The sequence below is a fragment of the Canis lupus genome, chromosome 17 (genome assembly GCF_011100685.1).
Source record: "Canis lupus familiaris isolate Mischka breed German Shepherd chromosome 17, alternate assembly UU_Cfam_GSD_1.0, whole genome shotgun sequence".
NCBI lineage: Eukaryota > Metazoa > Chordata > Mammalia > Carnivora > Canidae > Canis > Canis lupus.
This window is the reverse complement of record NC_049238.1, coordinates 8,278,784-8,299,513: the sequence shown is the minus strand read 5'-3', so window position 1 is coordinate 8,299,513 and position 20,730 is coordinate 8,278,784. Positions and strand designations below refer to the sequence as shown.

The 20,730-nt window shown below is 53.4% G+C and overlaps 1 protein-coding gene across 9 annotated transcripts in view; it reads right to left on the bottom strand.

Moving 5' to 3' along the window:
• Nucleotides 1-20,730, bottom strand: part of GREB1 (growth regulating estrogen receptor binding 1) — a 90,507-nt gene that overhangs the window by 38,808 nt on the left and 30,969 nt on the right. For 6 of the 9 annotated variants that reach the window (XR_005372104.1, XM_038560797.1, XM_038560796.1 and 3 more), the window contains 10 exons: nucleotides 19,100-19,228; nucleotides 15,732-15,845; nucleotides 15,105-15,248; nucleotides 12,814-12,999; nucleotides 8,490-8,834; nucleotides 4,906-5,034; nucleotides 4,062-4,190; nucleotides 3,230-3,427; nucleotides 2,276-2,456; nucleotides 486-681 (listed from right to left, as the gene is read on the bottom strand). Coding sequence is in view for 8 of the 9 variants with exons in the window: in XM_038560797.1 (XP_038416725.1) it covers nucleotides 486-681; nucleotides 2,276-2,456; nucleotides 3,230-3,427; nucleotides 4,062-4,190; nucleotides 4,906-5,034; nucleotides 8,490-8,834; nucleotides 12,814-12,999; nucleotides 15,105-15,248; nucleotides 15,732-15,845; nucleotides 19,100-19,228 (1,751 nt within the window). In the remaining variant the exon portion in view is untranslated. The remainder of the gene's footprint in view (nucleotides 1-485; nucleotides 682-2,275; nucleotides 2,457-3,229; nucleotides 3,428-4,061; nucleotides 4,191-4,905; nucleotides 5,035-8,489; nucleotides 8,835-12,813; nucleotides 13,000-15,104; nucleotides 15,249-15,731; nucleotides 15,846-19,099; nucleotides 19,229-20,730) is intronic. The other 3 variants (XM_038560799.1, XM_038560798.1, XM_038560793.1) reach the window with 2 other exon arrangements.

Sequence of the window (20,730 nt, the reverse complement as noted above, 5' to 3'; positions counted from 1 at the left end):
ATCTAGAATTTGAGGTTTACCTGTTACTTGCATAATTAACTAGCATCCAACTGCCCAGAATTCTCAAACTCTTCTCAGAATTCTCAAATTATCAGTTGTAGCCTTCTGCTTTGATGAGGAAGAGGCAGGGGTTAAACTAACACCTTACCAGGTTTTACAGATTTGTGTTCCATTTGAGGAAGGAGATTTTGAGCCTGGCAGCATAAGGCTGTGGGGATAGGAAAAGAAGGAACATTTCCAAGGCTTCTGGACTAAACAGTACAGGGCCTAGGATGGGGAGGCTAACTAAAGTTCTGTAAGAAAGTTTCTAAAGACCAGGAAGGGTTTAAATCTAACTCTGGGTCACATCAAAGCTCCAAAACACTTGGGACCCATCTGACTCCCAGCTACACTAGTTAATCAAGATTTTTCCTGAACAGAGTATCTCCTGACTCAAGGGTCAAGGGTCACGGCGACACCAGGCCCAGCAGCCGGGTGGTACTCACATGACTATAGGAGGCAGGCCAGTGGATCTCGTTGTAAGGGCTGATGAGGGTGTGCTGTGTCTGCAGCGCATAAGGGAAGGAAGTCACGTGAAGCGTCACGATGTTGGGGGCCTCCTTCACCTCCCTGCAATTGAGCAATCTATCCACCAATCCCACAGCCGGGTCACTTTGGGAATAGAGATTATGAACAGCGCTACTGAGGGAAGAAAGTGGGGAGAAGACACAGTGAGTGGAACAACTAACATGGCTCTGTAATTTTACAAGGATTGAGCAGTTGAACACATGTATAACCAGCCCCGCCCCCAAATTTGCAAGTAATCAACACACGGCTCCGCCCATTAGGAAAATTAAAAAAAAAAAAAATGAGCACACTGCAGGCACCTGTCAGGGACTCCTTGGATACTCATTGCTTATTAAAAACCTACCTGGGTGTCTGGGTGGCTCAGACGGTTAAGCATCTGCCTTCAGCTCAGGTCATGATCTCAGGATCCTGAAATCGAGCCCCACTCTGTGTGTTGGGGGGAATCCCTGCTCAGTGAGCAGGGAGCCTGCTTCTCCCTTTCCTCCCTGCTCATGCTCTCTCTCGCTACGTCTCTCTCTCAAATAAATAAAATCTTTTTTTTAAAAAAACAAAAACTTAGCCAGGGGAGTGGTATTTACGGAGGATTGCCTATGGGATACACAAGCTGCCCACTACTCTAGAGCAGTGATTCTCACCCAGGAGTGCCCCTTTGGTCCCATCTGATTGTGTACTTGTTTCCCTAAATCCTTTCCCCTAAATTCCCCTCCAGACCTGAAACGATCCACAGAGGATATAAATGGTTACTTTCTACAGTAAATTTAAAGGTACAGGACTGGGCAGGGGTAGCATTTTGGATGAGAGGCTTGGGACACAAGCACAGCTCAGCCATTCCCCACGGGCCACGGTCTCAGCCTTCTCTTCAAGCCACCCAGCAGAACAGAAAGACGGGATGCTTAACCTTTTGGATGGCAGGTAGCTAGCCTGAGAAATCTACCCCTCAAATGAATATCCACAAGATAGCTCTTTATAGAATTCAGGATGATCAAATACCTCCAAGCTCATGCAGGGACCCTATATTGTATGCCCTTCGTAGAGGTGATCTCGGAGGTTCTGGCCAGCCCTACGCTTCTGAATCTCTGCTACATCAAAGCCTTCCCCTGGGGCCTGACTCAGGATCTTTCCTCCCTCCTAACCCAGTCAGCGGCAATGTCTAAATGCACAATCCTCCCGCCAGTCTATGGAGATGATGGATCCTAGGAAATCTGGAATTCCACCAGACTCCAAGCTTGACCCCATCTAAAATTCATCCAGATTTACACTCATTTGGAGTCCATAAAATCACCCCTAAAGCCGGGGGGCACCAGCTGTGACCCATGGTACTGGAGCCAATGGGGCCTTCATCAGGAAGGGAGCTGTTCCAGTCAGGATCCCCACCCTGTACCAGGGGACACCTTGTCACTGAGTAGGGCACAGAAAAAGAGGCCCTAGTACTAGGCCAGCTCTGCCACTAACCCCATGCCACCACCCCAGCCCTGTGACACTGAGCCTTAGTTTCCATGATGGGACCTTTTAGAGGCTCTACCGGACGTTCCCTGAGACCATCCCCAGCTCTAAGGTTCTGGAATGCATCCACAGCATCCGCTTCCAAATGCCAAAACCCCAACATCATTCATCTTTTCAAGGCTTGAATCCCCAGGCCCGAGTGTCATCCACATATTAATCAAGGAAGGAAACCGTCAACCCTGCCAGATGCCAAAATCACTCTCACCTCACGAGATCCCAGTGGGCGTGATCGTGGATTAGGACAAAGAGTGTATGTGGATTCTGAAAGGAGTTTTGTAGAAAGGACTTAAATTTTGTCTGAGCTTCAGCATCAAGCTTCAAAACATACTGTTCAACCCTCTGCTTCGTCATGTGCTCCTTTTCCAAGCCAAGTTCCAATAAAACCCCTGTAACATGGTAAAGATACACCACAAGTGATATATGACAAGTAAAACCCTTGTCATGAGCTTTCATTCACTCGACAGACACCTGGTGAGCATGTCCTGTCTGGCCAGCACACTGGCAGGCCCCGGGGTTATAGGGATGTGTGAGACATGGGGAGGGTGGGTGTGTGTCAGGGCAGCTGACCTCATGCAAACCACATCACACATGCATCTCCGTGCAGAAGCTGGGCCAAGAGGTGGGGGGCCTGTTTCATAGCATGCTTTGTGCACAGCGGCCCACCCAGGGGCACAGCAAAGCTGGCTTCATGAGGCCAGTGGTGCCAGGCTCGGGGTGCTGAGGGGAAGTGGAAGGTCCCCCCTCCACCCCCCACCATCCCCAGCAAAATCATCTCCCAGCCTGAAGGCCATGAGCTTTAGGTTACAGTACTCTAGAATAAATCCTGAGTTAAGACATTGACTTTTCGTGTATTTCATATTTCATCCCCTTGAAAACAGGGAAAATCATCAAACTGAAGCTTGGTATCAACACATTGGTTTCTGATCTGAGTGGGACAGAGTGGAAATTCAAGTCATGGTTCTAGCTTTAATGGATTATAAACTCTTGGGCAATTTGCTATCACTGAGCATCTGTTTCATGATCTATAAAATGGGGGTATGAATTCTTGCCCTACCTACTTTAGAGGGAAAGCCTGGTATTTCTATTCCAAATCTGAATTTAAAGGAATCAGAGGCTTCTCCATGCAGATGTCACAACTTGCCCCCCAAATGCTCCGTACCTGAATGCCAGACATGGAACAGGGTCTGCTGATAGGTCACTTCTGAGGGTGGAATACAAATCAGAAAGTCCACCTTCTCGAAGGATCCTAAGTCCAAATTTTGGGTACTGGAATCCGCAATGGAGCACACGTGGGAGAGGAGCTTCTGAGCCACGGCCAGCTGGAAGGGCCGGATGTGGTGAGGCTCCAGATTGTAACCTGGAAGCAGAGCCCCCATAAAGGTGAGACACCCCCAAAAGCAGACAGCCAAGAGCCTGGACCTCTGCTGGGGAATCAAGCAGTGGGCCCCCCAATGAGAGCATAAAGTAACCAAAGGGGGATGATGCCAACATCAAGTGCCCACTCTGGGCTGTGTATGCTTCACACTTTTGGGAATTTCAGAATAAAAGGATGAACAGTGCTCAAGAAGCACAGAGGCAGCGATCTACTCTCCCTGAAGGGGACAGACATAGCTTTCCAGGGAAGCTGACCCTGAGAACTGGGCTTTGGAGGAGGCTGCAAGTTCTCTGGAGGGGAGGGAGACCATCATAGCTCTTCTGGAATGCGGGATAAATTATTTCCACAATGCTTTGATAAGCTGGAAATTAACACAGAGAAATGTACCTTCTCAGGAAAAATGTATGTACAGACATACATTTCAGGGTAGGATGAGACCACTAGTGTTAAGGACTAAAATAAAAATGATATATTTGTCCACTCTGATGCTAACAAAGGAGATGCCCTGCCTTCTGGATGTGCCTCTAACATTGCTTCCTCATAGGCCCCCCTGGTGCCCCCTGGACACTATCCCACCAGCCCAGGCCCTGGCCCCTGGCTCCCTGGCATCACTCACTTGTGCATGCCGGTGCTCCGCCGACATCCAGGGATGCTGATTTGGTCACAGAGGAGGCAGTAAGTGAGGATGGAATATGGCCTTGATTTTCCTGATGAAATTTGTCCAGTAAAATGTCAATGTCACCCTCTGCCCAAAATAGAGAGAACAGAAATGGGTTTTTCCATCCCAGTGAAATTAAGCAAACATCCACACAACACGTACTATGTATGAGGCACTGTCCCAGGCCCGGGGGTAATGGAAATAAAGAAGACACAGCCCATCCAGCCACAGAGCCCACAGCCTGGTAAGGAAGGCAAATATGTTGGAGAAAATCACACCGTGAGGTGGTAGGTGCCAGGACAGAAGGAGAAGCCAGACGTTAAAGGACAAGAGGAAGGGGTCCGAGTCCATCCTAGGGGAGGAAGGGCCAGTGAAAGTTTCTGGGAGGAAATGGGGTGAAGAGCCAGGCAAAGAAGGCAGGAGGGCACAGGACTCCTGGCATAGAACCCATGGACTGAGATGGCCTCAAGCAATTCAGAGCGAGAGGTAGGGAGTGGCGGTGCACAGGGCTGGGGGTGGGGGTACGGAGGAACAGGCCTAAGACCCTCATGGCCCCCAAAAAGCAGAAACCACAAAGCCCCCACCTCAGAGAACCCACAGCCATCACAGGAAGACGGCCAGCCAGAGGCCACCACAGAAAGGGTGGTAAATGCTAACACAGAACGAAGGGTCACCCTGCACACCTAAACCACGGCCAGCCGCAGCAGGTCCCAGGGGCCGAGCTCCCAGAGGGCTTCACCCCTGCATCTTTGTTTTGGCCCCTCCCACTCATGAATTTACACCTGTCTCACTATAAACCTACCTGGACACAGGGTGCTAAAAAAGGCCCCCAAGGAGTCCACTTTGCCTGTAACCAGCTCGTAATTGACTTCTTTCTGGTACTCCGCTGGGGTGAGAAGGCTCTCGGAAAGAATTCGGGCTTGGTATTTTCCTAGAAAACAAACAACAACGTTCACTGAGCCCCTCCACTCAGAATTAGCACGTGAGCCCCTCAATGGCAGAGTCTGTGTCCATTGCTCTCTCTTTCTCTCTCTATCCCCCCAAGCCATCACCAAGCCTGGTTAAGAGCAGGTGCTCATGCTGCTCAGCGAATAAATGACATAAACCATCCTTGGCTCGGTTTAATAGGATGATAAGAGGGAAAACCCAGAGCACTGGCCTTAGAACCTCTCTTCCCACTTGCTAGCTGTGTAGCAGGAGGTACATCACCCTTGCAGCCCCGGTTCCCCCGACACACGGGACTCACTCGCCGCAGTATCTACTTCACAGGACCGTCGGGAGGACTGTCAACGAGACACCGTTGATAAAATGCTTAGCCTGATCCCAGACATAAAATTGGTCCTCTGGGTTTATTTCCAAAAGTACTACTCAAACCATGTAAGGAATTTATAAAATAAAAGCAAAACCAAAAAAAGGAGTGAGTTTACGATCAAGAATGCTCAAGGAGAACCGGGGCACGGCATGGTAACAACGTGCATTTTTTAAGTTCATAAAAAGAGATACAAAAATTTCAAGCTTAAAACACGCAACAGCAGTGGTATCATTTTCTTAAACAATTCCAAAAATAGGAGTGTACTTATCCTCCAAAAATTATTCTGAATTTACAAACTGACCCTCCCCCAAGATCTATGAAAACCTTGCAACAATGTTAAGAGCAAGGTTTTAAATCTTAACTAATAGTCCTCTTTAAGTTGAGAAATCTGTATCCAATGACTCCCTAAGAAAATGCTAGAGTTTGAAATTTTGTGTTCTTTTTTTTTTTTTAAAGATTTTATTTACTTTCACGAGAGACACACAGAGAGAGGCAGAGACACAGGCAGAGGAAGAAGCAGGCTCCCTGCAGGGAACCCGACGTAGGACTTGATCCCAGGACCCGGGGATCATGACCTGAGCCAAAAGCAGACACTCAACCACTGAGCCACCAGGCATCCCTCTTGTGTTCCTTTTTAGCTAACAAGAGGAAGCTGTGGCTAGATGCTCCTATTGCTCTGAGAGGAACAAATGAGGTCAGTGAATTAGTGAAGTCACTTCACAGGGTAACATGACAATATACACAAAGATCAACCTGGCACATGAAAGTTGCTCGATATATCCCATCTCCTCCAAGGAGCTGTCCTCTGCTTCCCCCCATCCACCTGCAACCACGGCACCCTGGGCTTGGTCACTTGATAACTCTGCCCCTCTGAATCCCCCACTCCCTGCAGCCCACTCCCCAGCCACCTCTGACACTCCAATAATTCCCTCCACTCTTCTCAGATCCGTGGAACCTCCTGGATGTCTTCATGCCCCCCCCACCCTGACGGAGAGTCCAGGTCCAGCAACACCCACTCTCTAGCATCCCTCCTCAACATGTCCTGCACCAAACCCCCTTCCTGCTCTGACTGTACTGAGCTGCTGGCCGTGGCTGGAGAGAAGACCACAGTCACGCCAACTCGACTCCTGCAAATCCTAGGGCTGACACTCCCACCGTGCGCCGCAGCCCCGGCCCTCTCTCCCGCTGGAGGACACCCCCTAACCAGCCCTTTCCCGCCTGCATCACCTACTTTTCCCTCTCTGCATCATTCTTCATACCAAACATAGGCTTATACTGCCCAACCCAGAACAACCACAAAAACCTGAGCTCATTCCACCTCCCATTATTATCTCCCGTTTCTTTATTCCTTTTAAAGAAAAATTTCTCAACATAGTTGTCTATATTTGTTACTTTGCTCACCCTCTATAAGCCCAACCCAGAGACGCCTTCTTGCCAACACCCCAAGACTGCTATGTCCCTGTCACTGATGTCTGCATGTTGACAAAGGGAGGAGCCAATTCTGGATCAAACAGGAGCATCTAACCCATTTGGTATCTCTCCCTTGTTCCATGAGAACAAGTTAAAAGTTTTAAAAAGCAGAGGCACCTGGGTGCCTCAGTGGTTGAGCATCTGCCTTTGGCTCAGGTCATGATCCCAGAGTCCTGGGATCAAGTCCCGCATCAGGCTCTCCGCAGGGAGCCTGCTTTTCCCTCTGTGTCTCTGCCTCTCTGTGTCTCTCGTGAATATATAAATAAAATCTTTAAAAATAAACAAATACATAAAAGTTTTAAATAACAAAAATATCTCTGCGGGGCACCTTCCATTTCAGTAGATGGTGTCTGCACTCTTCCAGCTACACAGGCCAAAGCCCTCCGGGTGATCCCTAAGTCCTTGCTTCCTCTCACAGACCCCACCCAGAAACCCTGCAGCACCCACTTCACCAACACCCAGAACCAGCCCGCTCCGCTGCATCTCTGCCCGGCCCCAGGCACTGGGCACTGGACGGGCCAGCAGCCTCCACCCCAGCTGCGCCCTGCCCCGGTCTGCTCTCCACACACAAAATTCTTCCAATGGTTTCTCAATTCACACATCCCAAAACCCAAAGTTCTGATAAGGCTGTCAGGACCCCCACACAAGGGTCTTGTCTCACCCTCTGCCCTGGCGCCCTGCTTCCCTACAATGTGCCAGGCACAGCGCGCTGCCATGTGGTCTTGGGGAGCCCCAGAGCTGTCCCCAGGGGTAACATCTCCTGCTTCCTCATTTCTCTGAGGCCCTGCTCTACTGTCACCTCTTTAGGTAGGTTCACCTGGCCCCTCCTCAGAGCCAGCTTCCCATATGGGATCCTCCATCACTCGGCCCTTCCACCCGAGATGTTCTGCACCAGGTCTGGCGTCTGCCTCTCCTACCAGCATGTCCACCCTAGGAAAGCAGGGACCTTGTTGTCTTCACGCCTGTATCCCCAGCCTCTAGAACAGTGGCTGTACATAATAGGGCTTCAATAAGTGTTTTTAGGGGCACCTGAGTGGCTCAGCAGTTGAGCACCCGCCTTCGGCTCAGGCCCTGATCCTGGGGTCCTGGGATCGAGTCCCACATCGGGCTCCCTACATGGAGCCTGCTTCTCCTCCCTCTGCCTAGGTCTCAGCCTCTCTTTCTGTGTCTCTCATAAATAAATAAAATATGTGTTTTTATCACTAGTTAATTGGCTCGCTAAGCCACATTATACAGTAAGATCGCTATCCTGTTGTTCCACATTAGGTAATGGAAGGAAGGGAGGTTAGGAGTTGGTAAGGGACTGGTCACATCACCAGGTGCACGGAGCCAGGTTTTCCACTCCGTCTCCCCAGACTCCACCCAGGCTCTCCAGGGGAAGTGGGAATGCTCACCCCACCCTGGGGCGGAGGACAGATGGATTTTAACTCCGCGCACCAGCCAGGGCCTGCGTAGCCCACACCGTAGCCCACCCCGGGAGGGCACCCCCGCGGCTACTACCCAGGTGCAGCCAGAAACTCCGGCCACGAGGGCCAAGGACCAGGAACGGGACGCAGCTGCTTTTCCCGCAGCCCCCTCCCCGCCAGCCCAGACGCAGGGCTCACCCGTGACCGCGACGCAGGAGTCGATGGCGGGGCTGCGGCACGCGCGGACGATCACCACGTAGTTGGTCTTGGCGAGCTTGCCCTCGACCAGCAGCCGGAACATCTCCGAGAGGCCCTCGGCCAGGGAGTAGGTGCACTCGATGATGTGCACGCTGTCGTTGCAGGAGCTGGCGGCCAGGCCGGCCAGCCAGGGCAGCTGCGCCGAGGTGACGGGGGCCACGGCGCTGGGCGCGGGCGGGCAGGGCTGCGGCTGCTGGTACTGCCGGATCTCGGTCAGGTGCGACTCGCGCCACGAGCGCAGGAAGATCTGCTCCAGGTCCTCCATCAGGGGCACCTGGTCGGCTGCTGGCAACGACAGGGACAGGACAGCGGCAGAGGCTTCAGCGCCCGCCCACAGCCGTCTACGCAGGGTGGTCCTGGGCTTGCCCTCGACCAGCAGCCGGAACATCTCAGGCGGGCTCCACAGGGACACCCTCTGCGTGGTTCCTGCTCTGCCGACAGACAGACTCCGGGAGGACAGGCAGGTGCCAGCAGCCTCGCAGCCTGTGGGACTCGATCCCGGGTCTCCAGGATCAGGCCCTGGGCTGAAGGCAGGTGCCAAACCGCTTGAGCCACCCAGGCGTCCCACCACTACAGGTTTTAAATCGCTGGAAGGGCTGAAGCCTGGGACTTCAGGACCTGTCTCCCTCCCCTGCCACACGGAGCCGGGGGTCAGGCTGGCGGCAGTCTATACAACCAGCGCTGTCCCTGGGCTTGACCTCAAGTCCCTTCATACGAGCACCACCATTTACTCAGCAGTGTCTCCACTAGCCACCCTTTTACTGCTTCCAAATAACCACCTCTATAAATACTCCCACGATACACCTTTTGATGCCTAGAACCTAACTCCTAAATACTCAAAACTGGGCATCTGCGGCCAACTAATACGCATCACCGACTGTTTCCAGATGGCCTACGTGTGTCAGCCCACCATGACACTCACGGCATGTGACCACACTGGTTCTACTGCACCCTTAGCTCCACCAGATACCATCGCTCGTGTTAACGTAACTGAGAACATTACCTGATTTGTTCATCTGTGCCTCTTTGATGCCTAGTGAGACTGAATGCTTCTAGCATTTCTTTCCTACAGACACTTTCTGGTATATTTGTCCAAATTTTATATTTGGGTGAGCTGGAGGAAAGAGCACCCCACTTCAATTCAGAAGACCTGCTTCCTCCCAGCTCCACCCAGCACCAGCATGGATCCATTAGGGTACCGATTCCTGATCTCAAAGATGGGGATCACACCACCCCTCACCTGGCTATGCCATGATTTTATTAGATTAGCTGTTAGACCTCCCATCGTTAACATCTCTCCCCTGAGCCCACACCTCCTTCTGGAAGCTCCATCACCAAGCAAAGCTCTTGGGAGAGTTGTCTACCCTCATCATGCTTGTCTCCTCTCCTTTCTCCAGCCCACTGCAGCATGCAGCTTTTGTTCCCATGCTCCTTATACACACTCATCATCAGGGGTGCCAATCCCTTCAATACATCCAAACCCAATGGCCAGGCCAATAACCAGTCTTCACTCCGCTCTTGGCCTCCCTGACTCAGGTGACTAGTCCCTCTCCCAAAACACTTTCACTGGATTCCACATCAATGTTTACTGTTCCTTCAACACACGCTGTCCGAGTGCCAACTTTACACTACAGGTGCAGGTGCTGCTGGACACAGAGACGTGAACTCAACCAACGTTCCTGATCTCACAGACCTTACATCCTAACTAGGGGAGATGCACTTAAAGTAGATGAATCCACATGGCATGTAATTCCTGGGAGTGCTGGTGCTCTGAAAGCACGATAAAGAGGAGACAGAGCCACAGGGGCCCGGGCAGGGCAGGGGGGAGGGTGTGGTCTTAGATGATAAGGCCTCCCTAGAGGACTTATGAGGCAAAACTCAGAGGCATGAAGCAGTGGTCGTGCAAATGTCTTGGGCAGGAGCGTTTCTCAGGGAAGGAACAGCAAGTGCAGGAGAGACTGGTATGCCTGGGGGAAGAACAGGGCTGGAGCAGAGGAAGCAGCTGTGGGAAGCAGGCCAGTCACTTGGCTCCTGGAACCAGTGCAGTTGAGCATGTGATAGGAAACCCTGGCAGGTTCCAGCAGAGAGCAGATACGATTAGACTCACAGTTGTGACAGATGTGCAGAATGGGGGCAAGAGCAGCGCCCTGGCAAGGGAGGCATGATGGAGAGGGTGGGCGAGGGTGGATCTGGGATGAAGCAGAGCTTACCGATGGATGGGATGCAGGTCATGAGAAGGGGCAAGACATGTGGTCATGCTTTCCCAGATTCCTGACCATACCAGGTAACATCCTCATGGTTCCTTCCACCCAACCCCGTGCTTTCCTGGCGGCTCCATCCACCTCCTCCTCCAGATCTCTAACCATGGAGGTGCCCCGGGGCTCAAACATTGGTGCCTTTCTCCCAGAGGCTCTTTTCCAGTCTCCAAGCTTCAATACAGATCATCACTGGGCCAACGTTCCCCAAATTTACACCTGTAGCTCTACGTCCTCCCTGGGGCTCAAGTCTTGTCCAGCCAAATCCTGGAATCAGCCTCCAGGCTGCCTCACAGGCGTCTCTAACTTGAAACTGCCAAGATAGAACTTGTGCTCACCTCTGGCTCCACCATCCACCCAGGGGCTCAGGCCAAAACCCAGGCTGCACCTTCCCCTCCTTGCCTGACAGACACCTTACCACCCTTACCTTCAGAGTAAATCCAGCATCTTCCCCCCCTCCCCGTCCTGTGACCCTTAATGGTCAAAGCCACCTCCTACTCATCCTGGGACAACATAGCCCCTGCCCTATCCAAGCCCACACAGTAGCCAGTGTGGTCTTCTGGAAGGAAAGGTCAGATCCTAGCCACCCCTAAACTACTCCAGAGGCGCTGTGGATTGAACTGGTCCCACCCCACACCACCAAATTCATATGTGGATGCCACAACCTTCATCATGACTGCACTTGGCGACAAGGCCTTTAAGGAGGTATTGACATTAGGTGAGTCACAGGATGAGGCCCCGATCCAGTGGGACCGGGGTGGTACGAGAAGAGACGAGACCCCAGAGGCCTGTGTCCCTCTCCCCACACATGACGTGTGTGCCCAGGAAAGGCCCTGTGAGCGCACGGCAAAGAGGCGCCGTCTCTAAGCCAGGAAGAGAAGCCTCACCAGAACCCGACCGTCCTGGCCCCCTGAATGCTGGGCCTCCAGCCTCCAGAACTCTGAAAAAGAAACGTATGGGGATGCCTGGGTGACTCAGTGGTTGAGTGTCTGTCTGCCTTTGGCTCAGGGCATGAGGATCCCGGATTGAGTCCCATGTCGGGCTCCCTGCAGGGAGCCTGCTTCTCCCTCTGACTGGGTCTCTGCCTCTCTCTCTCCATTTATCTCTCATGAATAAATAAATGAAGGGAAGGGAAGGGAAGGGAAGGGAAGGGAAGGGAAGGGAAGGGAAGGGAAGGGAAGGGAAGGGAAGGGAAGGGAAGGGAAGGGAAGGGAAGAGAGAGGAGGGGAGGGGAGGGGAGGGGAGGGGAGGGGAGGGGAGGGGAGGGGAGGGGAGGGGAGGGAAGGGAAGGGAAGGGAAGGGAAGGGAAGGGAAGGGAAGGGAAGGGAAGGGAAGGGAAGGGAAGGGAAGGGAAGGGAAGGGAAGGGAAGGGACATCTGCTGCTTGAGCCCCTGGTCCGAGGTTCTCTGCTACGGCAGCCGGAGCTGACTGGTGCAAGCTGTCTCACAATGTGTCTGAAGTGCAAACTCCTGACGGTAGCGTGAGGCCACGCCCCTCCTGGTGCTGCAGCCACCAGGGCCTGGGCCTCGGCCCTCACCAGCCTCTCCCTCAGCCTCCCTGCCTCCTCACAAGGCCGCTCCTGCCCACTGGGGTCTCCTCACAGAGGCCTTTCTCTGTGATGCTGAGTCAACCTCCCACCACACACACACACACTCTGCTCCCTCCCCTCTCCCTGCTTGCGTGTTCCAACTGTTCACAGTTCCTCTCCCACTAGAATATACTGTCCCAGGGGCAGAGTCTTTGTGTGCTCCTCCCTGATCCTTCTCTGTGCATCTGGAATGGCAGGTAATGGTTTGGGGGTTATCCCCACAGGTTCTGACGCACTCTACGCCCTCCCCAGGCCCTCGGGGCGGTGACCCCACAGCACCATCAGCACGTTCCCGGTGCTTCCATCTCCACCGGGCCAGCCGTGGCTGCACAAGGGCTCTGCGTGACAGGCAGCGATCGGGGCTAATGCATTTCCTCCTCCGGTGAGCACTCTGCCCACCCGCGGCCAGAGGGAGACTCACCCAGCTGGACGAGATAGTAGACGGTGAGCAGCAGCTGCATCTCCTCCGAGATGGGCTGTATGGTGGAGGCCCCGTACTGCTCATACGCTCGAGAGATGGACTGCGAGTTCTGGTAGCACGTGTACAGGAGGGGGCTCACGACGACGTCGTTCAGGTTCCCGCAGAGGTAAGGGAAGTTCCCGTGGCCTACGGAAGAAGAGCATTGGGCCCCAGGCACGGTGTGTGGGCCCACACGAGCGCATCTCCAAGTACGAGGGAGCCAAGGCACGCAGGCGAGATGCCGCCGGGGTGAGCCACGGGCCCCTTTCTGGGGAGATCTCGGACATCCCACCCTCACTGACCTAGGGCAGCAGCTCCGAGAGGGGACCAGGCCTGTGGCATTGGTTCAATGCCACGTTTCACGGGTGGGCCGGGGGACGCGCCCAAAGCTGTGGCTTCACTCGGGTGCTACCCCCCAGCACTGACTACAGAACCTCGTGGAAGCAGCGCCTTATGCCTCTTTGCTGACTATAGCGCACGTTATAGATTATTTCTGATGACAGCCCTCGGAGGCGGAAGAGCCAGCTGTGCATTGGCTGTGGGGCTCTGGGCAGGAAGTGTGACATTGCCGGGCCTCAGTCTCCACATCTGCAGGATGGGGTGAACACATGCAGTCCTCATGGGACAGCTGAGATGATCAGATGCGCCTAATGCGTGTGTGGCATCCTGTACTCAGGCGGGCTACACTTAACTCACCAAACACACACTTACTGAACACCTGCTGTATGCTCTGGGCGGGCATCAGGCTTGGCTCCAGGGAGCATCTGATGACTGAGACAGTTCACACCCTCAAGGAATTGCTCCTCAAACCTGAGGGTGTATGAGGGGCCCCTGACACCCGGCCTAAAACACAGATTGCTGGGCCCTGCCCCTCAGTTCTGATTCTGGAATGGGGCCTGATTCTGCTTCTGGCATGGGCCTGGAAATAGGTCATGGAGGATGCTAGTTCTGCTGGGCCATGGACCACAGCTGGGTACCACTGTTTGCCAACATTATAGTTGAAGCTGCACTGGAGGCCAGGTGAAAGGGAAACTGAGGCAGCCTCATGGAGAAGGCACAGACTGGGTCTGAAAGCACAGGTAGGGTTTGGGCCTGTGGTGGGTAGAGGCAGGAGGAGAGAGCCAGGGACACATGGCTCAGAGCACCTCTGCCAGAAAGTGCAGTGAACTTGAGAAACAAGGAGGACGATCCACATCTGAGGTCAGTAGCCATTAGATGCAGGTCTGCTGGACCCTCACCCCGACTTCTCTGGGGGCCCTGGCTCAGGGGAGGTGCAGGTGCAGTCCCGCCCGTACCACCGTGCTCTGTGTCCTCACCACTGTGTTCTCAGGGCCCACCAGACACATAACATCCACATGAAGAACACATGTAATGCTGTTGCACGCTGACCTCCACCCTAATCAGCAAATAGGACCCAACGGGATATTGGCCCTGCCTCATGCCCAATCCAAAACCCAGATTTGCACCCTTCTTCCTAAATACCCTGTCCAGTTTTGTTTTTTTAGGAAAAAGAAAGGAATGCCTCTCTTATTTCTTAATTAAGGGGTAAGATATCTCTCCCACTTTCCTACTGCCTTCTCTCCTCTATTCCTACAAACACGATACCAAATAGAGTATTAACTTAAGAAGAATCTGAATGTGCATGTATATGTGGGTGTGCGTGTATCACAGGCCAGCACATGGTACCAGTAAATATTATCATCAAAAAAAATTATGCCAAAGCTTCACATTTCAAATTTCCTCTTTCACTAGAGAGGGATTTCTTTAGTTGAGCCAAACATCTACCTCCACGCAGCATACGTTAGCCTACTGTCACAGAACAGACATCAAATCTAGTTTTCTTTTATGCTTCCACATGCAGACCGTGGCCATGTTTGCCCAAAGTCAGATTTCATAGTCAAAATATACTCATGGCCCAGGGTGACAACAGCAAGGGGCTGATGGATCCATTTCTAGTCCCTGGTGCTTTGTACTGGATCTGTTACTGGGGCAGCAGCTCAGTGAGGTTGAACAAATGAATCCATGAACAATGGAACAGAATCATTTTACCTGGGCTCGTTGTGGAAAACTGTGACAAAGCTCTAGAACTCTTGGCATCTGATCAGTGACTGGTCTGCTCAGTTCTTTCATTGCCCTGGAAGAGGTCTTAGAGTTTTCTCAGGAGGACAGCCCTGGCATCAGCCTGTGGTCTGTTCCTTGCAGACTCCTTTAGGCTCCCCAACCACCACCACTTGTCTCATTGCTATACTTGCCTTTAAATATCACCGGCTTTGCCTTGCAGATTTTCAGCAAGTTGTCAGGAACAGACACTGGCTCTCCGGAGGCCACAACAGGAAAGGTGACTGGAGCTGGTCCCACCAAGCCAACCTGGGGCATGCAGGACATGCCTGCGCTCTCTAGGAACATGCCAAGAGCATTAGAAGACACACGGAACAGGGCTTCCCTCACCGGCAGACCTGACATCAGGCCGGCCTACGCATCTGCTACCACCTCACCCTTACCCCCACTACGGGAGCACCCAAGGCTTGCAATCACATATTCCTGAGGTCAAAGCACCTTCACAGTCGCTTGATCCAGCCTTTCCTACCGAACAACACAATCTCCTCTTCAATCTCTCTGCCATGTGACAGGCAAGCCCCTTTTACATTCCTTTAGGGTCAAGGAGCTACCTCACTGCCATACAAGACCCTTGGCCTCTGTTGTGCAGCTCCAACATATGAGAGACCCTTCATTTATACCCAAGTCTGCCCCCCAGAACATCCTCACCAATTCACACAATGCACACACACACATATGGGCACACACACACCCATACCCCACAAGCAGCACCACCACCAGTACCCAAGTCTTGGATTTTTGGCAAGGCTGCTGTCACTTACCATGCTTAGCTCTGTTCCCACCACCCTGGGAGTAGCCACCATCTGTAGTTGATGGAGACTCTGGAGACCACCCTTTGTGGCGTTTTTTGGGGGGCCCGGAGTTTGATAAGATACCTAGACAACAGAGTATGGATTAGGCTGTCACCAAGGACAATGCTCCAGAACATTCCCCTGATTTGGAGAACACTTGCTATTTTTAGATATCAGAGCTTGACAACGGTCATTAGCTGTTAACGAAGCATCCGGGCATGAGGAAATACCCTGTCCCCTTCGGTAAACATTTCATTCCAAACCACCCAAGTGCCGTGTCTTATCTCTGAGCCTTGATATCCTAGTCTTTAAAATGGGATCATAAACTCTACTGTGAAAGGTGGTCTGATAAAGGCTAAACAGCATGTACATAAAGCACAGAGTCTGGGCCCACTGACCGGCGGCCCCCAAGGTCACATCCTCCTCCCCCTCCTCCTCTAAACGCTCCAGGGAAGGAGAGCGTGTGCCTTTCTAGCAGACAAGCCTCAGCCACACTGAACCCACCACCGCAGCTTCACCACTGGGGGGCAGTACCGCTCCACCTGTGCTCCGCTCCCACCCTGGCCTTGACCGCTAGCTTCAGGCCAGAGAAACCCAGAGGAACAGAAGCTGGTACTCGCTGCTGTTCCTGAGTCATCTCTGCCCACGCTAGATACCAGCATGTGGGTTGACTCATGCTAGGGTCCTGGGTGATGCAAAATACCAAGAATTGGTTACCATATCTTTTTGAGCAATCCGACACAAAATTGCCCCAAGGTTTAGAGCTACCTGTTCAGCTATGACTACGTGTGAAACTCACCTGGGAAACCTTTAACACGTTGTGCCTGAACGTAACCCCATCCCATATAAACCAAAAGCATCTGGGGAACCCAGGCATCATGAGGGTCCTGAGCTCCCTAATGACCCTAAGTCACAACCGGCATTGAAAGTCACAGTTGAGGGCAGCTCGGGTGGCTCAGCGGTTTAGTGCGCCTGCCTTTAGCCCAGAGCGTGATCCTGGGGACCCCGGATCGAGTCCCATGTTGGGCTCCTTGCATGGAGCCTGCTTCTCCCTTTGCCTGTGTCTCTGCCTCGCTCTCTCTGTGTCTCTCATGAATAAATAAAATCTTAAAAAAAAAAAAAGTCACAGTTGAGAGCAATGTTTCTGTAAATCTGGTCTGAGAAGGAGCTAGATGGAAGCAGCAGAGGCTTGCTAAAACTGTCCACTCCTGAGCCCTGCCTTGACCTACAGAAACCAGATCTCTGAAACAATGAGAAAAAAAGACCATTCTTCACGGGCACCCTGGCTAAACCTAAGCACTCTGCAGTTTGAGGGTTATTGCTTTAGAGTCTCTTACAGGTACTGTAATTATTCTCACCTCTTCCTTAGACCAAGCAAAAGTGAATAAAAAGTTCAAACACAAAGTACTTTGTTTACACAAAGCTCTCAAGCAGGTGGGTTCCTTCGACTCTCCCCCCCCCCCCCCCCCCGCCCCAGGAAGGCGGGAGCAGCTACAATCAAGGCTGTTCCGTCTCCACCACATCTTCTACAGCCCAAACACCTGTCCTCGGGGGCCAACGAGGTGCTCCCATGGACACGAAGATGCCAGCGCCTCCAAAAACCACACTGAACTACCCCAGAGGGGCTGGGCCTCGACACTAAGGAGGGAAGGTCTACAGATATTTTCCCCCTTTGGGACACAAGCTCCAGCCGCCCCTCGTGGACTCAGCTCTTCAATGCTCCCAAAGTGACATCACAGGGAGTCGTCCTTGTGCTACCCATGTGGACCACTTCTCGCGGTGGGGGAGACGTGGAGCCCCTCCTGGGGCTGGCGAGGGGGTCACTACTGGGCATTTGGGGTGAGCAAGTCTTCACTGTGTAGTCTACTCACTGCAGGACATGCAGCACCCGGACCCCCTGTGTGGGACCACCAAGGAAGGACCCCGGGCACTTGCTAACACCCCCCCAGCAGGGGGCAGCACTTCTCCACCAAGCAACAACCCTCAAGCCCAAATTCAACACCTCCTGCAGTTTCAGAAACAGCTTCTTAAAATTGATTTCCTCCCCCCCAGAGCAGGCCGGAAGGCCCAGAACGTCTGACATTTCAGCTGTGCTGTTAAGGCAATTCCATTCAGTCCGTGTCCACGGCTGCTGGGTGCCCGGGGCCCGAGATGGGGATGACACGGGCCCCACTTCACTACCTGAAGGACACCTATGGCCCAGAGGTAAGAGGGATGCCTGGGGCATCCCAGGGAGGGAGGGAGCCCTCTGTGGGAGGAGACATCAGAGCTACTCCCAGAAAGGCAGGGTTAGCCTCAGGGCAGGGTTAGCCCTCAGGGCAGGGGGAGAGAGGGAAGCCCGGCTCACTAAATGGCCCCCCACTAAATGGCTCTCCCAAGCATGAACAGGCAAGCACAGAGCTCAGAGATTCCCAGGCCACTCCTCTCGCAAGTCACCTCTGCACGCTCTTCCACGTGCCCTGTTCTCATCGCCCATGCTTCCCCAAGCATGTTGTAGCTCAGCTGTCACCTCCTCCAGGGAGCCCTCCTTGAAAAGACCAGCTCAGCGATGATGATGATGAGAGGGACCCCACTATGCCACCCACTAGGGAGCTGCCAGATGTGCCCTGAATTTCCATATAGTCCCTCATTGGACCCTCTCAGCGGCCCTGAGAGCTGAACTCTTGTCTCCAGGTGTGGAAACAATTTAGGCAGAAGGCTTGCCCAAGGTCCCCCAACAAATAAGAGACATAGCCAAGTTTTGAAGTCCTATTTATCTGAGGTGGGAGCCCATGGTCTGCCCATGACACCTCACTGCCCACTACTTCTCCAGAACTCGACAGCCCTCGTGCTGCGTACCCGGCAACAACAACAACAAATTCTCCAACTTTACAGATGAGAAAACAGAGATTCAAAGAATTGAAGAGAGTTGCCCCAAACTGCCCAACCAGAAGGTATCCCCACTGGAACTTAGGTCCAGGTATCCTGATGGTAAAAACAGTGGCCTCCTCAGCCGCCCTGGTGGCAGGGGTCCCAGGTGGCCTGGACGCAGTGAGGACAGGAGCAGACACCACACAGAGAGGACACACACCACCCACACCACAACGGGCTCCCACTGCTTCCCCACACACACCCACCCCCCGAGTCGGTGGCCGGAGCTGCGGGCCCACCCAGCACCAGGACCCGGGCACAGCCCCACAGACTCTGGAAGCACCTGCTGGCCAGTCCCGGCTCTCCCTCCAAACCACAGCAACTCCAGGAGGCTCAGTGGCCCCAGCACGGTGGCTCCCGCAACCCCTGCTACAGCCTGGTCCAGAGAAAAGCGAGACCCCCCCCCCGCCCCGGACAGGCCAGGCTACCCAGGGCCGAGGGCCGCGGCATGGCCGAAGGGTCGTTCTTCACCAGCTGTTGGTGCTTCGGGGAATCTTTGCCATTGAGAACCGCTGGACCGACGGCTGCAGTTAGCGAGGGGTGCTCAGAGGCTGCTCCTGGAAGCAGAGAGAAGGGGGGAGCGCACAGTCAGCTCACAGGACGCGCCGTGAGCCCAGCTAGCAGGAAGTGACTTTTTTGTTTTTAAGATTTTATTTATTTATTCATGAGAGACACAGAGAGGCAGAGACACAGGCAGAGGGAGGAGAAGCAGGCTCCCCCTGTGGGGAGCCCAACATGGGACTCGATCCCGGGAATCCGGGTTCAGGCCCTGAGCCACCACTGAGCCACCCAGGCGTCCCAGGAAATGACTTTTCTTCCATTTTTATCAACCAGCTTTTTGCTGATGAGTGAGTCTGCCCACGGAGACCACACAAACACACGTGCACACATGTTCCAGGGAGCATGGCCTGGGTGAAAGGAGGACCAGGGAGACCTGAGTAGCCAGTGGGGCCCCTGGATTCCAGGAGTGCAGGCAAGGCTGTGCCGCCTCCCTTCTCCCTCACCTTCACCCGCACCCTCCAGACTCAGGCTTGTACCAAACATGCTCGGGAAAGCTGCCAGGCTTGCAGGCGGGTCTGGGCTGCTCACGGGGCTGGGGCTCCGCAGGCCTGAGGATGATGCTGGGGGAAACTGTGGGTACCAATCTTGTGGGCCTCGCTGCACTGCTGATGTGCCCACATGAGCCAGAATGGCCTTGAAGGCACCCCAGAGCAGGGGTAGCACAAAACATTTCCTGTGGGTGAGGTGGCACGGTGAGGGGGGTAAGGGCATAGCTCTGAAGCCGGCCGCCCTGTGTCTGAATCCCACTCTGCCTCCCCCTAGCAGAGTAACCATACTAAACTTCCTTGACCACCCTGTGCTTCAACCTTCTCATCCACAGAGACGACGATAACCAAGCCACCGTGAGAAGGACATGATTTAATAGAAGTGGAGTGTATAGAGCAGTGCCTGGCAGGTAGCGAGCACTAAGGATTTACTCTTAGTATCAAACATAATTCTTACAATCACCCTGCAAATTAGAGAAGATTTTCTCTGGGGTGCCTGGGTGGCTCAGTCAGCTAAGCATCTGACCCCTTGATCTCAGCTCAGATCTTGATCTCAGGGTTGTGAGTTCAAGCCCCAAGTTGGAGCTTCCACAAAAAAAAAAAAAAAAAAAATTGTACAACTTTACAGATGAAAAAACAGAGATTCAAAGAACTGAAACGAGTTGCCCCAAATTGCCCAACCAGAAGGTATCCGCACTGGAACTCACATCCAGGTACTCTGACGGTAAAAACAGTGGCCTCCTCAGCCGCCCTGGTGGCAGGGGTCCCAAGTGGCCTGGGTGCAGTAAGGACAGGAGCAGACACCATGCAGAGAGGGAGGCACGATGCCTTTGTGGCAGGTCACAGTTCCCAACCCTCGTCATAGCCTCTTCATTACCAATGTGATGAGCCGGGAGGGAGCTGGAGCACAGGCCCCTCTCAAGGCCCCTCTACAGACCCTCTGGGCCAGAGGAACCAGAACAGCCAACCCTCCAGAGTTCCTGAGGCGGCTGCCATGGTAACAGCTATCACGC